This window comes from Lepisosteus platostomus, chromosome 1, assembly GCF_059453375.1.
Source record: "Lepisosteus platostomus isolate fLepPlt1 chromosome 1, fLepPlt1.hap1, whole genome shotgun sequence".
NCBI classification, from domain to species: Eukaryota; Metazoa; Chordata; class Actinopteri; order Semionotiformes; family Lepisosteidae; genus Lepisosteus; species Lepisosteus platostomus.
The window spans coordinates 14,038,795-14,054,532 of NC_142611.1; the positions used below are offsets into that span (position 1 = coordinate 14,038,795).

The 15,738-nt window shown below is 37.2% G+C and overlaps 1 protein-coding gene across 1 annotated transcript; it reads left to right on the forward strand.

The window, feature by feature from the left end:
• The first annotated feature begins 9,106 nt into the window (after window positions 1-9,106).
• On the forward strand, window positions 9,107-15,126 carry caap1 (caspase activity and apoptosis inhibitor 1). Its single transcript, XM_088625337.1, has 6 exons — window positions 9,107-9,410; window positions 10,079-10,273; window positions 10,826-10,910; window positions 12,529-12,607; window positions 13,023-13,090; window positions 13,803-15,126. The coding sequence occupies exons 1-6, from the start codon at window positions 9,309-9,311 to the stop codon at window positions 14,252-14,254; spliced, it is 981 nt and encodes a 326-aa protein (XP_088481463.1). The 5' UTR covers window positions 9,107-9,308; the 3' UTR covers window positions 14,255-15,126.
• Window positions 15,127-15,738: the final 612 nt, after the last annotated feature.

Below are 15,738 nucleotides of genomic sequence, written 5' to 3' on the forward strand. Positions count from 1 at the left end.
GATCATAAAAACGTTTTTTTCAATCGAGCCAACGCCTCAGTGAGAGTCATTGGCATATTAAGTATACTTGTTTATCCTACGGTGCTTTACCATATTTCGTCAAACAATTTTGTATGCAGTCCAAATACAGTGTTGTGTATTGGCATGGTCAAGCATTTTGGGGGTGCGGGGAGGGGGTGGGTGGGGCAGCGTCAGTATCTTGAAAAGAAAAAAAATCAATCATACCTGTTCTGGACATTCAGCTCTGTTTTGGGTTACATGTCTTCGAAAGATTTGGGATAATTTCTCTACCCATCTCTTTCAGGCTGCTGACCTTGACCTCACTCCCTATATCAACTCAATACCCCCCTGCCTCCATTTTGTTTGCTGTTTCCTTCAAGGCAGTCTGTGCCACACCTCTCTTACAGAAAATCCTGATTCTGCTTCTGTTCATATGTTGTCCTGATTCTCTTCTCCCCCCTTCTCTTTAAAATCCTCCAATTGGCTGCACTCTGCTACTGTAACACGCCACTCAGCACTGAGCTCTCACTGCCTGACCCCAATCACTTTCCCCCCAATATACGCTACTGAAACCACTGATACCCTTCACCCAGCTTCTACTGCTTCCCTTTCATACATTATTCCTCCACCACTGCCTGAACTGTTGCAAGACCTCTCAGGCTTGCCCCCTGGCTATAGCACTAGTCACACTCTGCAACTGATTTGGAATTCTAAACCCTGGTCTTTTTTCTTTCTAATTTCTCATGCCAAAGTCATGTACACATCTGTTTCAAAATATTTGTTCTTGCCCATCATTGTATTAACCGCTCTTTCCCCAGCCTATCCTTACTCCCTCATTTCTTCCAATCGCTAGGCTGTTCCTCCATCCTCCAGAGCCCGTTCATTCTCATCCCTGTATTCACAGTGGCAGAATGAGCTACCCATTGGTATGCCTTTAAACACATTTGCTTAGACTCTCTAACGCTGTCATGGACTTTACCCACTAACTGACACTATATACTGTACAGCTCAATGGAATTCTACTTATTTACCACTCAATGGACTTTGATGTTACCCTGTTCTACACACTTCTAATATATTCCTGGTATACACACAGTTACCTCTGATGATGTCATTAAGACACCTAAATTGACAAGGGCTGTATAGCTAAAGTCCAGCATGAAAAGGGTTTATAATTCACAAGAAGGCTCGTTAATTTTACCAGGTGGAGCTAGTTTAATTTTTTTTGTGAATTTAAGCCATTTCCACTTGTCTGATCATTACGACTCATTTGCCAGTGTTACATACAGTGATGTCAGATGCTCATTGGCATCTTTTTTTACTGATGAAATAATTCACATTGTACTACCTGTAAGAAAGGGGCATATCAAAAACTAGCTGTCTGCTATACAAACACTTTGTCACTTTTGTGGACATAACTGATTCTTTATGGAACTGCAATGGTTAACATTAATATCCTGTAATATGAAAACACCATAATCAATCAAACGTAGTTAATCGTATATTTTATGCTTCCCTACTTACCTGTTTTGTAAACAAAAAATATGAACAGAATTAAGAAACAGGTCTACAAACTAGTGTTGCTTGTTGTCTGCATACTATATATTCTCTTCACCCTGTTTTTACTGATTTATAATTTTGTTGAAAATACATCATTCAATTTTCTTTTAACTGGATTACCAGTGAACTGGTTTTATTATAATTTCTTTTTGGCAGCTTATTAAGATATGTTTTCATTTACAGTACATGCCAAAGATGCATTAAGTTCAAAGCACTTCCTGCTCATGCTAGAACCGAGACCAAATCAGTGGTATTCTGAGTAGGTTGCATTACTCAAGTTTGTCCTGTTTGATTTAATAATACTCTTGACAGTAACCATCCTTTAATTTAGGATAATATTTACTTTGCTTGCAGGAAACTTGCTTCTTATAAGATGCCATCTGAGAAGGTGAAGAATTGCAGAATACTGACTCATTTCTTGGGTTTATGCCATCGCCACACCTAAAAACTCCCACACTGCAAACAGTTAAATGGTTGATAAAACAATGACAATAATATGCCTGGTTTGTCATTAAGGGGAACAGTTATTGCATGCACTGGTTAGCATTGCTGCGCTGCGTCCTGGGTTCAGTTCTGCACCTGGGGTGCTATCTGTGTGGAGTCTGTATGTTCTCCCTTTGTTCATGTGGGTTTCCTCCAGTTGCTCTGGTTTCTTCACACAGTCTAAACACATACTGGTAGGTTCATTGGCTTCTATGAAAACTGGCCCTGGTGTGAGAGTGTCTGTCTGTGTGTCTGCCCTGCAATGGACTGGCGTCCCATTCAGGGTGTATCCCACCTTGCGTGCATTGCTTGCCAGGATAGGCTCCGGCTTCCCCGCGACCCTGGTTTGGTTACAAAATGGATAGATGTAGATATTTCAGCCCTCCAGCTCACACTTAATACATTTTATTGAATCCTCACCATTTCTAATTTGATACATGCAATATATCAATGTGTATACAGTATGCAATAAGATATTGTAATATCATCTGTCTTTCTTTAACAAAAAAAGCAATAGATTTCTTAACAAACCTAAATACTAAAACAGGTTGAATAAATACAGTATATAAATACACATAGTGTACTGGGAAAAAAATATCTTGTAAAGCAAAGCCAAGTCAAATATGGAGTTTGTAACAGAAGTTCAGGAGGAAGGTGAGATCCTAATCTCACCGATCCAGTGTACTGTATATATCTCACCTTCTGGACTTCCCTTTGTGCATTTCACTCTCACCTCTCCACCCCATCTACACCTTTGCTGCAGCTTCCTAGCTCATTACTCATGAAAGTGAGCAGGCGTTTGGCAGCCTCATCCTTGCGGTTAGGCCTCCAGTACATTTTATCCCTCTATAGTATGTATTAGAACCTAACTGAAATAAGCACGTCACCAAGACAGCCATTCCAATGTGGCATAAGAAAAATAAAATTACATTTCTGAAAAAAAAGTCTAGTTCACCATTTGTGTGTGTGTTTTTAAATGCCTCTCACATCTTAAAAACAATCCCAAAACAAGGGCATTGAAGCAGGAGGTACAGAGATACTGTGCACTCCTTCGTCCTTGGTTTGAGAAGACCATGCAGGCAAACTGCATGAGGTGTGTAGCAATAAAGCCCATCCCTGGTAACCCAGCTACAGTACTTAAAACTTGACTGCCAGCTGGAAGGTTATTTAATCCTGTATTTCACAGGCAACCAGGAGGAAGAAGCTGAGACATGAGTTATGTTGTAATACAACCCTGATAAAGCAGCTGTTGTATATAAAGACTAACGTAAATAATATTTTCTATAGTAAAAAATAAATGAAACATTAATATTTCTTATCTGAAATCCAAATGTCATTTCTTTGTGATACTGTACTAATCTTTAGTTCACTAACAACCCATCTAACCTTACTAAAAACCTCAAACCACTGCCACCTAAATTCAAGAATCACAACCCATGAATGTCTGTCACTATTAAGTGGCAGAAAACTACAGCATGAGCCATGTGCTATTTGCTACACATTATTTCTGATTAACATTCACATATGATTCACATATGATCAGGAATAACCAGGCCATAATATATCCTCAATGAAATGTGTCCACACATTTTTATATATTTTTTTGTGATTTGTATTTAGTGTATAAATATGTATAGTAAACTTTAAAGTCCAGATTTTTCTTGTTTAAATTTACTGTTACTTTGAAATGTTACTGCTAAAGGCACTTTATAATATATAGTTTATTATTATTAGTGTATTTTTAAGCTTTTCTGGGAATGCTTTCAATATAATTATACAAGAAAATGCATTTCTTTTTTCAAACATGGAGTTTTCAGTCTAGAGCGTGCAAAATGACTTGTTTCTTTCTCATATGCTACTACTGCAAAACCATTTGGAAAACTCTTGGAAGTTTTAAAAATACTCAGATAGTAATATGATTATGAAACTTCAAAGGTTCAAAGAAATGTGTTTCCTCTGAAACAGCGTTGTGGTGCCAGCATTTTAACAACGGATGACTCCTCATTTATGATTTCATTTGTGGTAATCCTTAAACTTGCTCCAATTTCTTCCAGACAGCTCCCATTTCCACTCAGCCTGCTTTTCAAATGAGGTAATCCTAAATGAGTACCGGGGGTTAATCCTTCAGGGGGTAATAGGCCGGCCGGAGTGTGACGCTGACCACATCACCTCCACTTCCAGTGTCAGATGATCAAAGAAAAAATGGTGGCCCTTGCCCCCCATTCCCCATGGGCCTTTATGGCTTGAAAAGTGACCTATCATACCCTTCAGTGTGCCAAACAGCACACAGTTCTATATAGCAATGTAGGTGTGTAGCTTCGCCACAGTTACTGGAGACTGTTATTACAAGAATTCAGGAATTCAGGAAATTCACATAATGTTGCAGTATTGATAAACACTGCCTTACTAGCCTGAAGTAAGACTTCAAATAAAGGATTGAAGCTGATAAAGTCTAAAGCATATCTGAGAATTCAAATATGTTTAAACTACAAACTTTTAGTTTCAATAAACACTTATTGGACATAAACACGTAGTCTGTTACTGGATGATAGGTAGCTAGAATCAGATCAGGCAGACAATGGGAGCAAGGCAGAATCATAAATGCCAGTCAGGATGACCCAGAAAACTGTACGGCAAAGATTGATCCACCCCTACAATATTATGTTTGCTTGTAGTTTATTACTCTAATAAACACAGTTTTCCAGATGATATTCCTCATGAGGGAAGCAAAAATATTTTAAACAAAATTATAGGATTTATAATTAGGAAAATATATAAAACCAGAAATGATTAGGAGGGTCTGTAGGCTTAATTAGCACCTCGTAGGCTGACATCATCAGATCTAAGCAGGAAACTAAGCAAGGCTGTACCTGGTCAGTACTGATACTGTATGTGAGACCGCCAAGGAAAACCAGCATCATGCCTGGTTTGGAACATGGAACATGGTCTAACGTTCCATCTTTATTCAATTAATAAAGTAATTTCTCAATTCTGCACCTTAAACGGCTGCATCATGTGGCTGCATGCACAAAATGACTGCCATGGTTACCCAGCTGTGTGCTTCACCTCACTGAATGCTTCAGCTCTGCTTTCTTCATGCTCCCTCATCCGGTTTAGAGAAGTGTTCAGCTTATCATACAGTAAATAAGGAGCCTTTCTAAGGAGACTGCTGGAAATGCAATACCCAGAAGGCTATGGGTGGGTCATACTGTAGATGAAAAGTACAGTTCCATACATAAACTCAATGGTATAGTATAAGGGCCTCTAAATATAGGTCCTAATTTAAATGCCGAAGGTGAGTGATATACAATATTGAATCAACACTGACTTCTGAAAATCAGTGACTCTAGGAGCTGGTGAAATATACAGAAAAAAAGAAGCCAGAAGAATCAGATTCCTTATACATTTAGGACTAGATTAGAACCATTGTTTAAGATCAATAATGAGACTGATATGATAATGATATATCTGATAATAGTGATATAATAGTGATATAATGATAATGATGATACTGATAATAGTGAGGTTAAAAACAGTAAATGTTAAAACACATAAAAAACTCCTTTCATCAACCTATACTGTACATACAGTACACGTGTTTCTACATCTACAGTACATGTAGTTAGTTTCCACACCTCTGCGCTGAGTGTTTCTGAGGCAAAGAAAGTAATGATTACTGGCTCTAAGGCATTATTGTTGCCCTTGAAACCACACTGTGGAAAATACTTCAGGGGCTCACAGAGAGTGACAGAGGAAAGAGAAGACAGATATTTGTTGGGGAAAATACATTTATTTAAAAAAATACACTATAATTAATTACTTATATTCCAACTGAGAGAGGAGTACTGTCCTAACAGAAGGACAGTGAAAAGGTAGAAAAACCATGTAAATAATAGGGGAAGAAAAACCAGGAGGGGAAAGGGAGGTGAAACAGAGGGAGAGACAAAGAATCAGAAAAGGGGAAGCCCTTTCTGTGTAATTTCTGTGTAGAGAGCTCTAGAAAATGAATGTCGTTGGGCAAAGAGATAAGACATGCAGTTCTGAGCAGGATTCTGGCAGCTCCTAGTTAGCTTTGACAACAAAAGGTGACACACTTAATTAAAAATTACAAAATGGATTCTAATCTCAGTTAATAACTAATCAAGCTCAACACAGGAATGTCAGTCCAGTACTTTAGATCCTAAAGAGATTCCAATGCTCAGTGTTAATGTGGGTCAGAATATAATTTTAGTTAATAACTAATCAAGTTCACAGGTCTCGTCTGCAAGTACAGTATACAGATACAATACCCAATTGTAAGCCTGCCCTATATATTTACTCAACAATATTGCATGTGGAAGAGCAGAAAATTCTGCTGTACTGCTACAGAAACCCTGTGAAGTCCTGATGCCATCTGTTGGTGACATTTAGCAAATTCACCTTACAACTCAAAAGAGAAATCGGTCACACACTTTACACACTTCGAGTATTGTGTATCAGTCAGTTATAAGGACAAAAGAATGCAAAGACATACAAAAGAGAGAAAGGGAGGGATTATTAAAATTACCTTTAATTAACTCAAATTAATTAAAGTGTTCATATCAAAACTGAACTATAACACTGTGAGGTACTATCACTTCTGAAGCAAATTCCTCTTCTTAACACTGTGAATACAGAAGCGTGCAGTGACAGGAGTCCTCTACCAAATACAGGAGAGTTTCATTTTAATATATGCAATTAAAGTAAATGGCTGGGCATCAAATTACTTTATTAAATATCCAGGATATTAAAAAAAAAACTTTATCACTAATCCCACACCTCTTGAAAAACACTGCTAATTGAAATATCTAAGTCAGTTTTACAGGGATGTAGCATTATGCAACTAAACTTAAATCGCATACTTCCTTTTTCAGAATGGGTTTAATTCTCAATTCATATTCTCCTATTCACAAAGTTAAGATATACTTCAGTAAAGATTAAGTTAGAAGGATGCACCCACATATAATGCTATGATTAGTCTTTTTAAAATATTATTTTTGTTTAATTAAGCAGACAAGGCTCTCACATAGAATACTGTATGTCGACCGAGACACACAGATAGCAAGCTCTGAAAGCAGCACCTGAATTTTTTGTGTGATGGTGGCTTGCATTTTGACATTTATTAAAATAGGAACAAAAAAATAAGGCTCCATTGAAAGAGGATGAAATGCATACTATTTCGGTAAGTATTTGGTATTTCATCATGATACTGTACATAAAAGATGTTTCTGTTTTAATGTCAGTCAAGTTTCTGGGTTCGAAGAAATGTGCTACATTGACGAATTAAAAAAATGAATCTGTGAAAAATCCTCGAAGGCACTATAGATTCTACAGAATCAAGAATGAAGTGCAAACCACAGGACTCAAATGGAAAGTTCCAGGGTAGTAACTATAAAAACATCCCATCATCATTGTACCGTGCCAAGATGCAGCCCAACATTACCTGTTTTTCATTAAGGGTCTGGTGTTCTCCTTCACCACCTTTGCAAACAGTTTAATTTTTCCTGCAAATCCGGGCAAATGAGGGTTGATTACTATGTCATGGCAAATGTCATATATTTATTTAATTGAAGACCCCTGCCTCAACTCAAGGTGGTGACATTATGTAAATCACTATGTATTTCAGATATAATTTAAGAAAATGTATATGTATTTGAACTGAATATATGTTGTTATACAGATTAAATATAAATAATTTCAGTATATTAAAATTCTTTTTGGATTATCTTTTATTTCTTATACCTCTTTTCTAACCCATTCTCTATGTCTTCTGGTACATGTTGAGAAACTAAATGATTTGCCTTTCATTTTTCTCCTCTTTTAGAACATCTTGGCACTGGACACAACATCATTGTGTTTTGAACCGTTTTTGACAGCTATTCTTGGTTCTTAGCACGTTTGATTAATATTACCTACAAAACTGAATTTTTGGAAAGTAATTGGGAATATAGGATTGATAGTCTTATCCCTCTTACAATATCCCACTCTTCGTTGCCTCCATCTTGAAAGAACACACCATAACCAGATATCTATTCTTCCACCTACTCTTACCCGATAGAGGAGACACTGGGGTTGTAGCAGTGGGCTGTCTACTCTGGAGAGAGGAATGGTCTTTGCAGAACAGACCCATGGAGCCTATGTCCATTTGTCTGACTTGAACCAGACGAGAAGTTCAGACAATTTGTAGCAAGGTCATATACTGTACTTCGTTCAAACCTATACTATAACAATGGTACTGATATTTTGTTTTGATTTAATCTGTATGTTTTCATCTATAGATTTAAACAAATTAAATAACAATGTTGTAGTACATGTACAATTTATGTCCTGTACAGGATGTTAAATCCCCTTGCCTACTATTGAACTGTGGCAGTTTCACTAAATTATATAGAAAACGCTGTTTGCCCGAGGAAACTGATTAAACTATGAAGAATATTAGGTCTTTATTTAATGAGAAAAGTCAACGGAAAACATTATAATTTGTAGTGAATAGCTGGAAATGGATTTATAGAGTAGGGTTATTTACAAAAGCTATTTTGAGTCAAGGTCCTTTATCATAAGAACAATAGACTTAAACGGCAACTTCACATTAGCATATTCAATATTAAAATAAACTGATGGTATTGAAACGCAACGGGGACACTGGCGGGCGCCCTTGCCGCATTAGGTCGGCCCCACATCGTCCGGGGTTCGAACCCGGGACTCCCGCGGCTCTCTGCAGCGACCCAGCCCGTGAGCTAAAGAGAGATCTCTCACAACCCAGTAGCTGTGGTCCTGCTATCACAGGGAAGGGTGGTGACGTCACCTGCTCTGGTACGCCGTCTCTTACACACAGTGCTTGTCGGCCGTAACCGTTACAGTATGAAAAAAAGAAAACAATTAAGCTAAAGCTTGACGTACAGTATGTGTGAAAGGGTACGTTCACCCATTGCATTATTAACACTGAGCAGTACCAACATCACCTTAACACACCCAACGGCAACTCCAGCCTTCTGCGTCAAGCCACCGCCTGTGGCGATTACGTTTTACACCAAGGACGCGACTTTGGTGATGACGTTTTAATTCCGCGACACAAATCGCCTAAACAGCTCGGTTTGTATGTTTGGCGACAGTCTTTAATCTTTCAGAGAAAGCTTAAGATTGCTATTGTAGCTCTGCGTAGTGGTATTCGATCAGTATTTAACATACTTTAAACATATTCGTTTTATTAAACGAATGATCTGTAGGACGTACCTTTAGAAGTGGAAATGACGGGCAAGAAATCTGCTAAGGAGAAGAAAAGGAAGCATTCGCACTCAGAAGGCCGGCATGTAGAAAGAAAACGAAGAAGTACGGAATCAAGCGTTGAGGTAACGTGTTTATAATTTGAATATTTACTCTTATCAAGAAGATTTATTACACACGGGTTTTGCATGTCATTACATACATTAACATTAATGTGCTTCGTAGGTGGCAGTCGCATTCTTCACGATCTCAAAACTTTTTCATCGTATGATGAAATCCCTCTTCAGCTTGTTTATATAATATTAAAAAATATTTGACAGATTCTTTGTATTGCATTTCATTTTTAACATTTTGTCACACAATAGCTTACTTTTTAAGTTGTCGTAGCTTTATTTTAGGTTTGAAAACATCAAGTATTGTCTATAATGCTATTCTTCCCCACGCACACCTGGGCATGAGGTGTCAGTTGTCACGTTACCTGCAGCTGACTGTGGCCGAGCGTGTTAAATTGAAAATGTATTTGTCCTAAATTAAGAAACAGTAAATTTTATTTTTGAGTCGAGTTAAATAAAAAACGCGCAAATTGAGAGCAAGTAAATCGATGTTTATCTGTACGTCTTTGTCTTTCCTTGTTTTGTTTTGCTCCTAAACAGGACCAAAGTCTGATGAAAACTTCCTTATTTCTTAATGTGAAAGAATATCCCATTGTCTTTGAACACGCACATATACAAGCAAAGTAAAAACGAGAGCAGATTTTACATCTAAAAATGTCTTTTTGGTGCTCTACTAACAGGATTTAAAAGTCGATATTGAAAATGAGAGTCGGGAGACAGATGAGCCTAGTGACATTGAAGAAGGAGGCTTAAATCTGGATGTTCCATTCAGACCCATCAGTGCCTATATCACTGACAGACAAGAGATGCTGGAACAATGTTTCCGGGTGCTGGGGGAGACAAAGCTTAAGAAAATGCTTCCAGAAGAGTTGAAGGTATTCATCTTCTCACAACCGGTTGGGATGTCAGACCCTTCATATTCTTGCCAATTAAATAAGTGTTAGTTAAAGTGATGCTGTGAGGAATGATGCATCCCATTAAAAGATTAATTATGCCCATTCTGCTTTTTCATTGTGTTTGTCAAAATAAATTATCTGGCACAGCTGCCGAGTTTTCTGAGATGCTGGTCACCTTGCTGTAAAGGCTTGGAAATGTTGTTCTTGTTACAATTTCCTAAATTTCAGCAGCCTTCTGCTACCTCTTTTAAGATGTTAAGCAACGGGTGGTAGTTAAGTGGGAATTTTTACTTAATTTCTGCCTTTAAGCTGAAATAATGTGATTCATATTGTGGTTTGTCTGTTTCTCTGCAGTTTGTCCAAATATTATATTTTTTTATTGTCACATTTACGCTTTTAATTTCTTAACATTGTTTAGCCATGTAAAGCAGTCCTATGAGAGAGAAATGTAACCTTCCCATGTGCTGTGTAAAGATCTAAGTACTTAGAATTGTTTGTAATGAACGATAAAAAAAGCCCTTGTGTTCACAGAACTGCTCCTTTGATGAAATCAAGAGACTTTGCTTAGAGCAATTGGAACAGATCTCTCAAAGGAATCTGCTACAGATTCTTGAGGGTAAGATGGTGCTACGTTTTTCTTATAACTATACCAAATAACTTATATTTGGTAGTCTGAACTATGGAAAAGCTTAAAAAAATGAAAATCTTTGAATATTATTACAAATGGTAGTTTACAAAATGGCAACTATTAGGAACTGTTCAAGTGGATAAATCAATAAGCAAGATAATCATAACTTGTAAAGATTTTGCCAGATTATACCCGAGTGGCTGGTATATTCAGAGACACTTGAGTTCTTTGTTCTTTTGTACAGGTTTTGTGCAAAGAGTAATAATTCAGGTGCTCTTGGTTAAACAAATATGTATTAACAGTGACAATATACACACTAAACAACACACAACATTAACATACCACACATAAGTTACCCTATGTACAGATTTACAAAATAAGGTGTCCCAAAGGCCTAACATCCTAACCGTTCAGTAAAATCCAGGACTGCTACGAATTATTCAAACTCCTATATAAAACTCCTACAAAGGCCAAAAATAAGAGATAAGCTCGCCTTCTAAGCTAAATAGAATGCAATCTGCGATTAAATCTCTTTTTGTCTGCAAACCCAGATGTAACCGAATGAATGGGAACCTATCTCCCTATTCTGAAAATGCACCCACTAACCAAGAGAGGCCATTTTTAACCAAGGGATTCTTTACACAGGAAATCAGAGTTCCCTAAAAACCACAGAATAGTAAGATCTCTTAAAAGGGTTCCAATGCTTAGCTCTAATCTGGTCTTCCCGGGTGATCTAGAACAAGGAGATCTTGCCTCCAGTATCTTTCTTGTGGTCTGTATCCCATTCTGCTTTACCATCCTCTTATATGGTGTCTGTTTTGGACAGATGATTTCTAGTTAATCATTCAATCAAGGTAAACTTTACATTTGCTATGATCACTGAATCTAGACCCCGGAATCTAGCCAAACATCTCTTTGCCTTGAAGGTGGAAATGTTGACACAACCAGGTGTTACCCATTGTATCTAGATTCTAAGAGACACATCCATAGTAACCTATAGCTGTGACAATATTTTTTTAATTAAGGGATTTGATAATTGCACCGATTTTAAAGATATTTCAATAAAGGGATTTTTAGGAACAATCGGCATTCCATTTTTGAGTGTCTTGGGAAGTCTTTTTACAGGAATACGTTTGCAAGGGTCAGTAAATGGTTTCCTTCATATACACATTGTAGTTTGTGAAAGGTGATTGGCTAGGTCATTGCAGAATTGGAGATTTTAGATTGTTTTTTTTATGTTTGCTATGAATTTGCACATTCTAGAAACATTTTGCTATCTTTGGGTAAATTAAAATTAGCATAATTATACAAGGGTCTCTGGAGAATTCTTGGTAGGGTGGTTAGAAGATAGGATATCGCCTGTTTGTGGTTCCAGGACTTAGATATTAGGGCAGAGGCACCAGCCATGGGTCTGGTTGAACCCACTTGTTCCAACACTATGAAAGTATCTGAGCAAAGCCAAGAAACGCCCTTGAAGAGATTGTGCACACAGCTGAATAATGTGAAATATATGTGAATGTGGAAATAAAACGGAATTTAAAAATCATTGCACCTCTTTGTACATTTAATTGCATTTTAGTTGATGAAATTTGTTTACACGATAAAGGTGACGAAGTGACCGGAAATTCAGATGTTGAAGAAGAAGTGAGTGAAATGGGCAAAAGGAAGTCCGAAACAGATGGCCAGTAAGTATATTTCTAAACGGGGTGAAATTCATCTTTCTTTTTTTGAAGAGTGCACGAAGTGGTCTTAATTTTAATGTTTGGGCGTTGCCTACAGCAAGGGTTCTCAACCCATGTTCTGGAGGATTCTTGTTTCCTGTTGAGCTGTTTTTATAGGCCTTCACTCTCCACTTTTGTGAAAGGTGGTTATAGCCATAAGGCGGTCAAAAATGATTTGGCTGTTCTGAATCGGGTAAGAATAATTGACAAATTTAAAAACATTAATTTTGGAGTGGAAAAAGGCTATTGCATTCATTACACACTTTCTTAAGACATTATTAGAAAGAGATAAGTAATGAGGATTGCCTTCCCTGTGAAATTCAAAACTGAAAGTGCTTTGGGTTTAAAATATTCTCTCTTAAATATTTTCCTTTTTTAGGCAGGACAACAGTGTGGATTCTACTTCATCAATGAAAGAGAATGCCCAAGTAGAAGACCATAAGCAAGGTAGGCTGAAGTATGTAGAAAATGCTGCGATGCAGTTGCTTTAAACAATAAAAACTGAAATCCTGAACACTGGAGCTGTTAAGTGTTGTTTATACTGAAGTAACACAAGTGAAGTGTGATAAGAGACAAAAATCAGCCATTTTGTCCAAAATGGACTCTTATCATATAAATTTTGTTTCTTTAAAGTTCAATGAGAGCATTTAGGCACATTTTTCTTTGAAATCTCAACAGGGCTAGAAACAGTATTCTGTAGGTATTGTCTCTCATATATTATGCAGCTTCAGTTAACATCATCACTGATGTTGACTGGTATTGATATAACACTTTGTTCAAGTAATTTATTGCTTGATTTTCTTCAGAAAGTTTACTTAAATCCAGTGGTGGACTGTCACTTCTGTGATTTGCAGTGGTTTCAAAGCTTATGGGGAGATGTTTTTTTTTCCCCACTTTGACTACTCTTCATTTACCAAAAGTCTTTGATAGTTTTTGCTATGCGACATGTTTACAACACGATAAAAGCTCTGAAATGAGGTATTCGAAGTATTTTCAAGTACGTTTATGATGTTTTTATGCAGTTTTGTTTCCAATACAGTAAATGTGTAGAACCAGCAGGCAGCTGTCGGAATAAAGCACAACTGCTGTATTGTAAGCTTCAGCGGGGAACATTATCACCGTGAAATAAGGTCGTGTTTTTACTTTCTCTGTGTGGAAGGAGGCGCTTCAGGGGATGAGAGTGACGCCCTGAGCATCAATGCTGATACATGTGACAGCGACATTGAAGGACACAAAGAGGAGCCAGAGGACAGGAAAAACATGGAAACTGCAGCTGTGCCAGTACCTCCCGAAACAGGAGCTGTGAAGCCTGCTGACCCAAAGAAAGAACTTCAGAAAGACATAGAAAAGAGTGTCAGTGAGATTCTGGCCTTGGCGACGCCCAGCCAGGAGGAGTCGAAAGAATTGGTTATTTCGCCGGCTTTGGCCCTACCTGACTTACCTGAACCAGTGGCCACAGCTGTGGTGATGGCAGACACTTTGGCAAGCTCAACTCCTGCTGTTGTCCAGCCGTCTGCCCAGCAGCTAGAGCTTCTGGAGCTTGAGATGAGGGCCAGAGCCATCAAAGCACTGATGAAGGCCAACGAGGTCAAGAAACAAGCAAGTGGATAAGATCCCAGAGGCCTGCAATGTTGCTCTTTTACAAGAACATTGAGGGGTAGTTTCCTTGCAAAGCAGGTAATGCTGATTGTCAGTAGCATATTGTTGGACATGTGAAGAGGATTCTCCTTACATTACTAGTAATTGGTCAATGATAGAATAACAGAAGCCCAAAAATTGAATTTCTTGCGGGACAAAAGAAGAATCTTCAGGAGATCGGATATAAGTGTGTGAGACTTTGTCCCAAAATTAAGACCTACTGTAAATACACCCTTAGTCTCTGTACAACTTGGAAACATTTTCAGATAAACATTATGTAGTTCTGTGACATTTTAAATGCTGAATTGTGAATATAAAACGTTTGAATATATAAACATTTTTTTTTTACTTTAAAAATGTCTTGAGCTAAAATATATTTAGCGCAATGTATTTTTATCAGAAATGTAATATAAGACTAAGAACATTCATATTTTCTACAACGTCAAAAAATTCCCTTTGGTTTTGTTGAACTGCTTTAAGACGAGGTGTTTTTATATAAATATGTATAGCAGTAAAAAAATCACTTTTCTTTAGTGTATATAGTTTCTGTTATCCTTCAAATAAGTATAAGATGTAAAGAAAAATGTAGCATGTTATTCTGGCTTGGACTCAGGATTCTTTGAAGAGGTATTTTTTTCAGGCAAATTAAAACCTATTATACTAAATCACATACAATAATTATGCGTCAATATTCTACATCAGTCATGCAGTTTTCTAAGAAGTTAAAATTTAAGAATAGAAAGATTGTTTTAAAGTTATGTTCGTGACCTGTTGTAATCAGAATGTCATAATCAAACTTTATATTGTAATATTCTATTGAAGATAAAAGGATTTTAATGTTTTAACTATTTTTTAATGTAATATTTTTATACACTTCAAGTCCTATCCATTGCACTTTGCTCAACTGCTGAGGGGCACATCAGTTGAATCATCTGTTTCAAGACACAGCCTCCTGCAAATTCAAGATCAGGATTGCTGTTAATTTGAGGAGTATGCAGTCATGTCGTGTTTTTTATCCAATGTAGTTTTGTTTGTAATAGGGTTAGCCAGGGAGTGGTTCAAGTAAATCAGTTCTATTGCAGCTTGTTTACATCTCACACCAATTTGGATAAACTGCAAAATGCTGACCTTAAACTAAACATGCAGTGTTAGGGAACCCTTGTGCTCACTGGGGAATGTTTAATTAAGGGATTTTGAGAAAAGCTTATTTTCTGCATGTTTATTTCCAGTTTTTATGCCAGTGGATATACACATATACAGCATCCACCAAAATCTCAGTAATCTCAGTTTTCAAAATATTAAGAAATTAATTTGCAGCACTAACATATATTAAAGTATAACAGTTAAATACGTCAGATCTCTGTAGAGGGTTGTACGAACCTAATGAATGCAGTGTAAAACTTTAATTCTCTAATTAAAAAATCATTTATATCTAGGAGGTTGCGTGGTACCCTTTG

Bases quoted from the DNA above. Each gene is read 5' to 3' on its own strand.
- caap1 (XM_088625337.1), top strand. From the start codon at position 9,309: ATGACGGGCAAGAAATCTGCTAAGGAGAAGAAAAGGAAGCATTCGCAC. The intron at 9,411-10,078 runs GTAACGTGTTTA...CTCTACTAACAG, and splicing joins GTACGGAATCAAGCGTTGAG to GATTTAAAAGTCGATATTGA. The intron at 10,274-10,825 runs GTATTCATCTTC...TTGTGTTCACAG, and splicing joins TGCTTCCAGAAGAGTTGAAG to AACTGCTCCTTTGATGAAAT.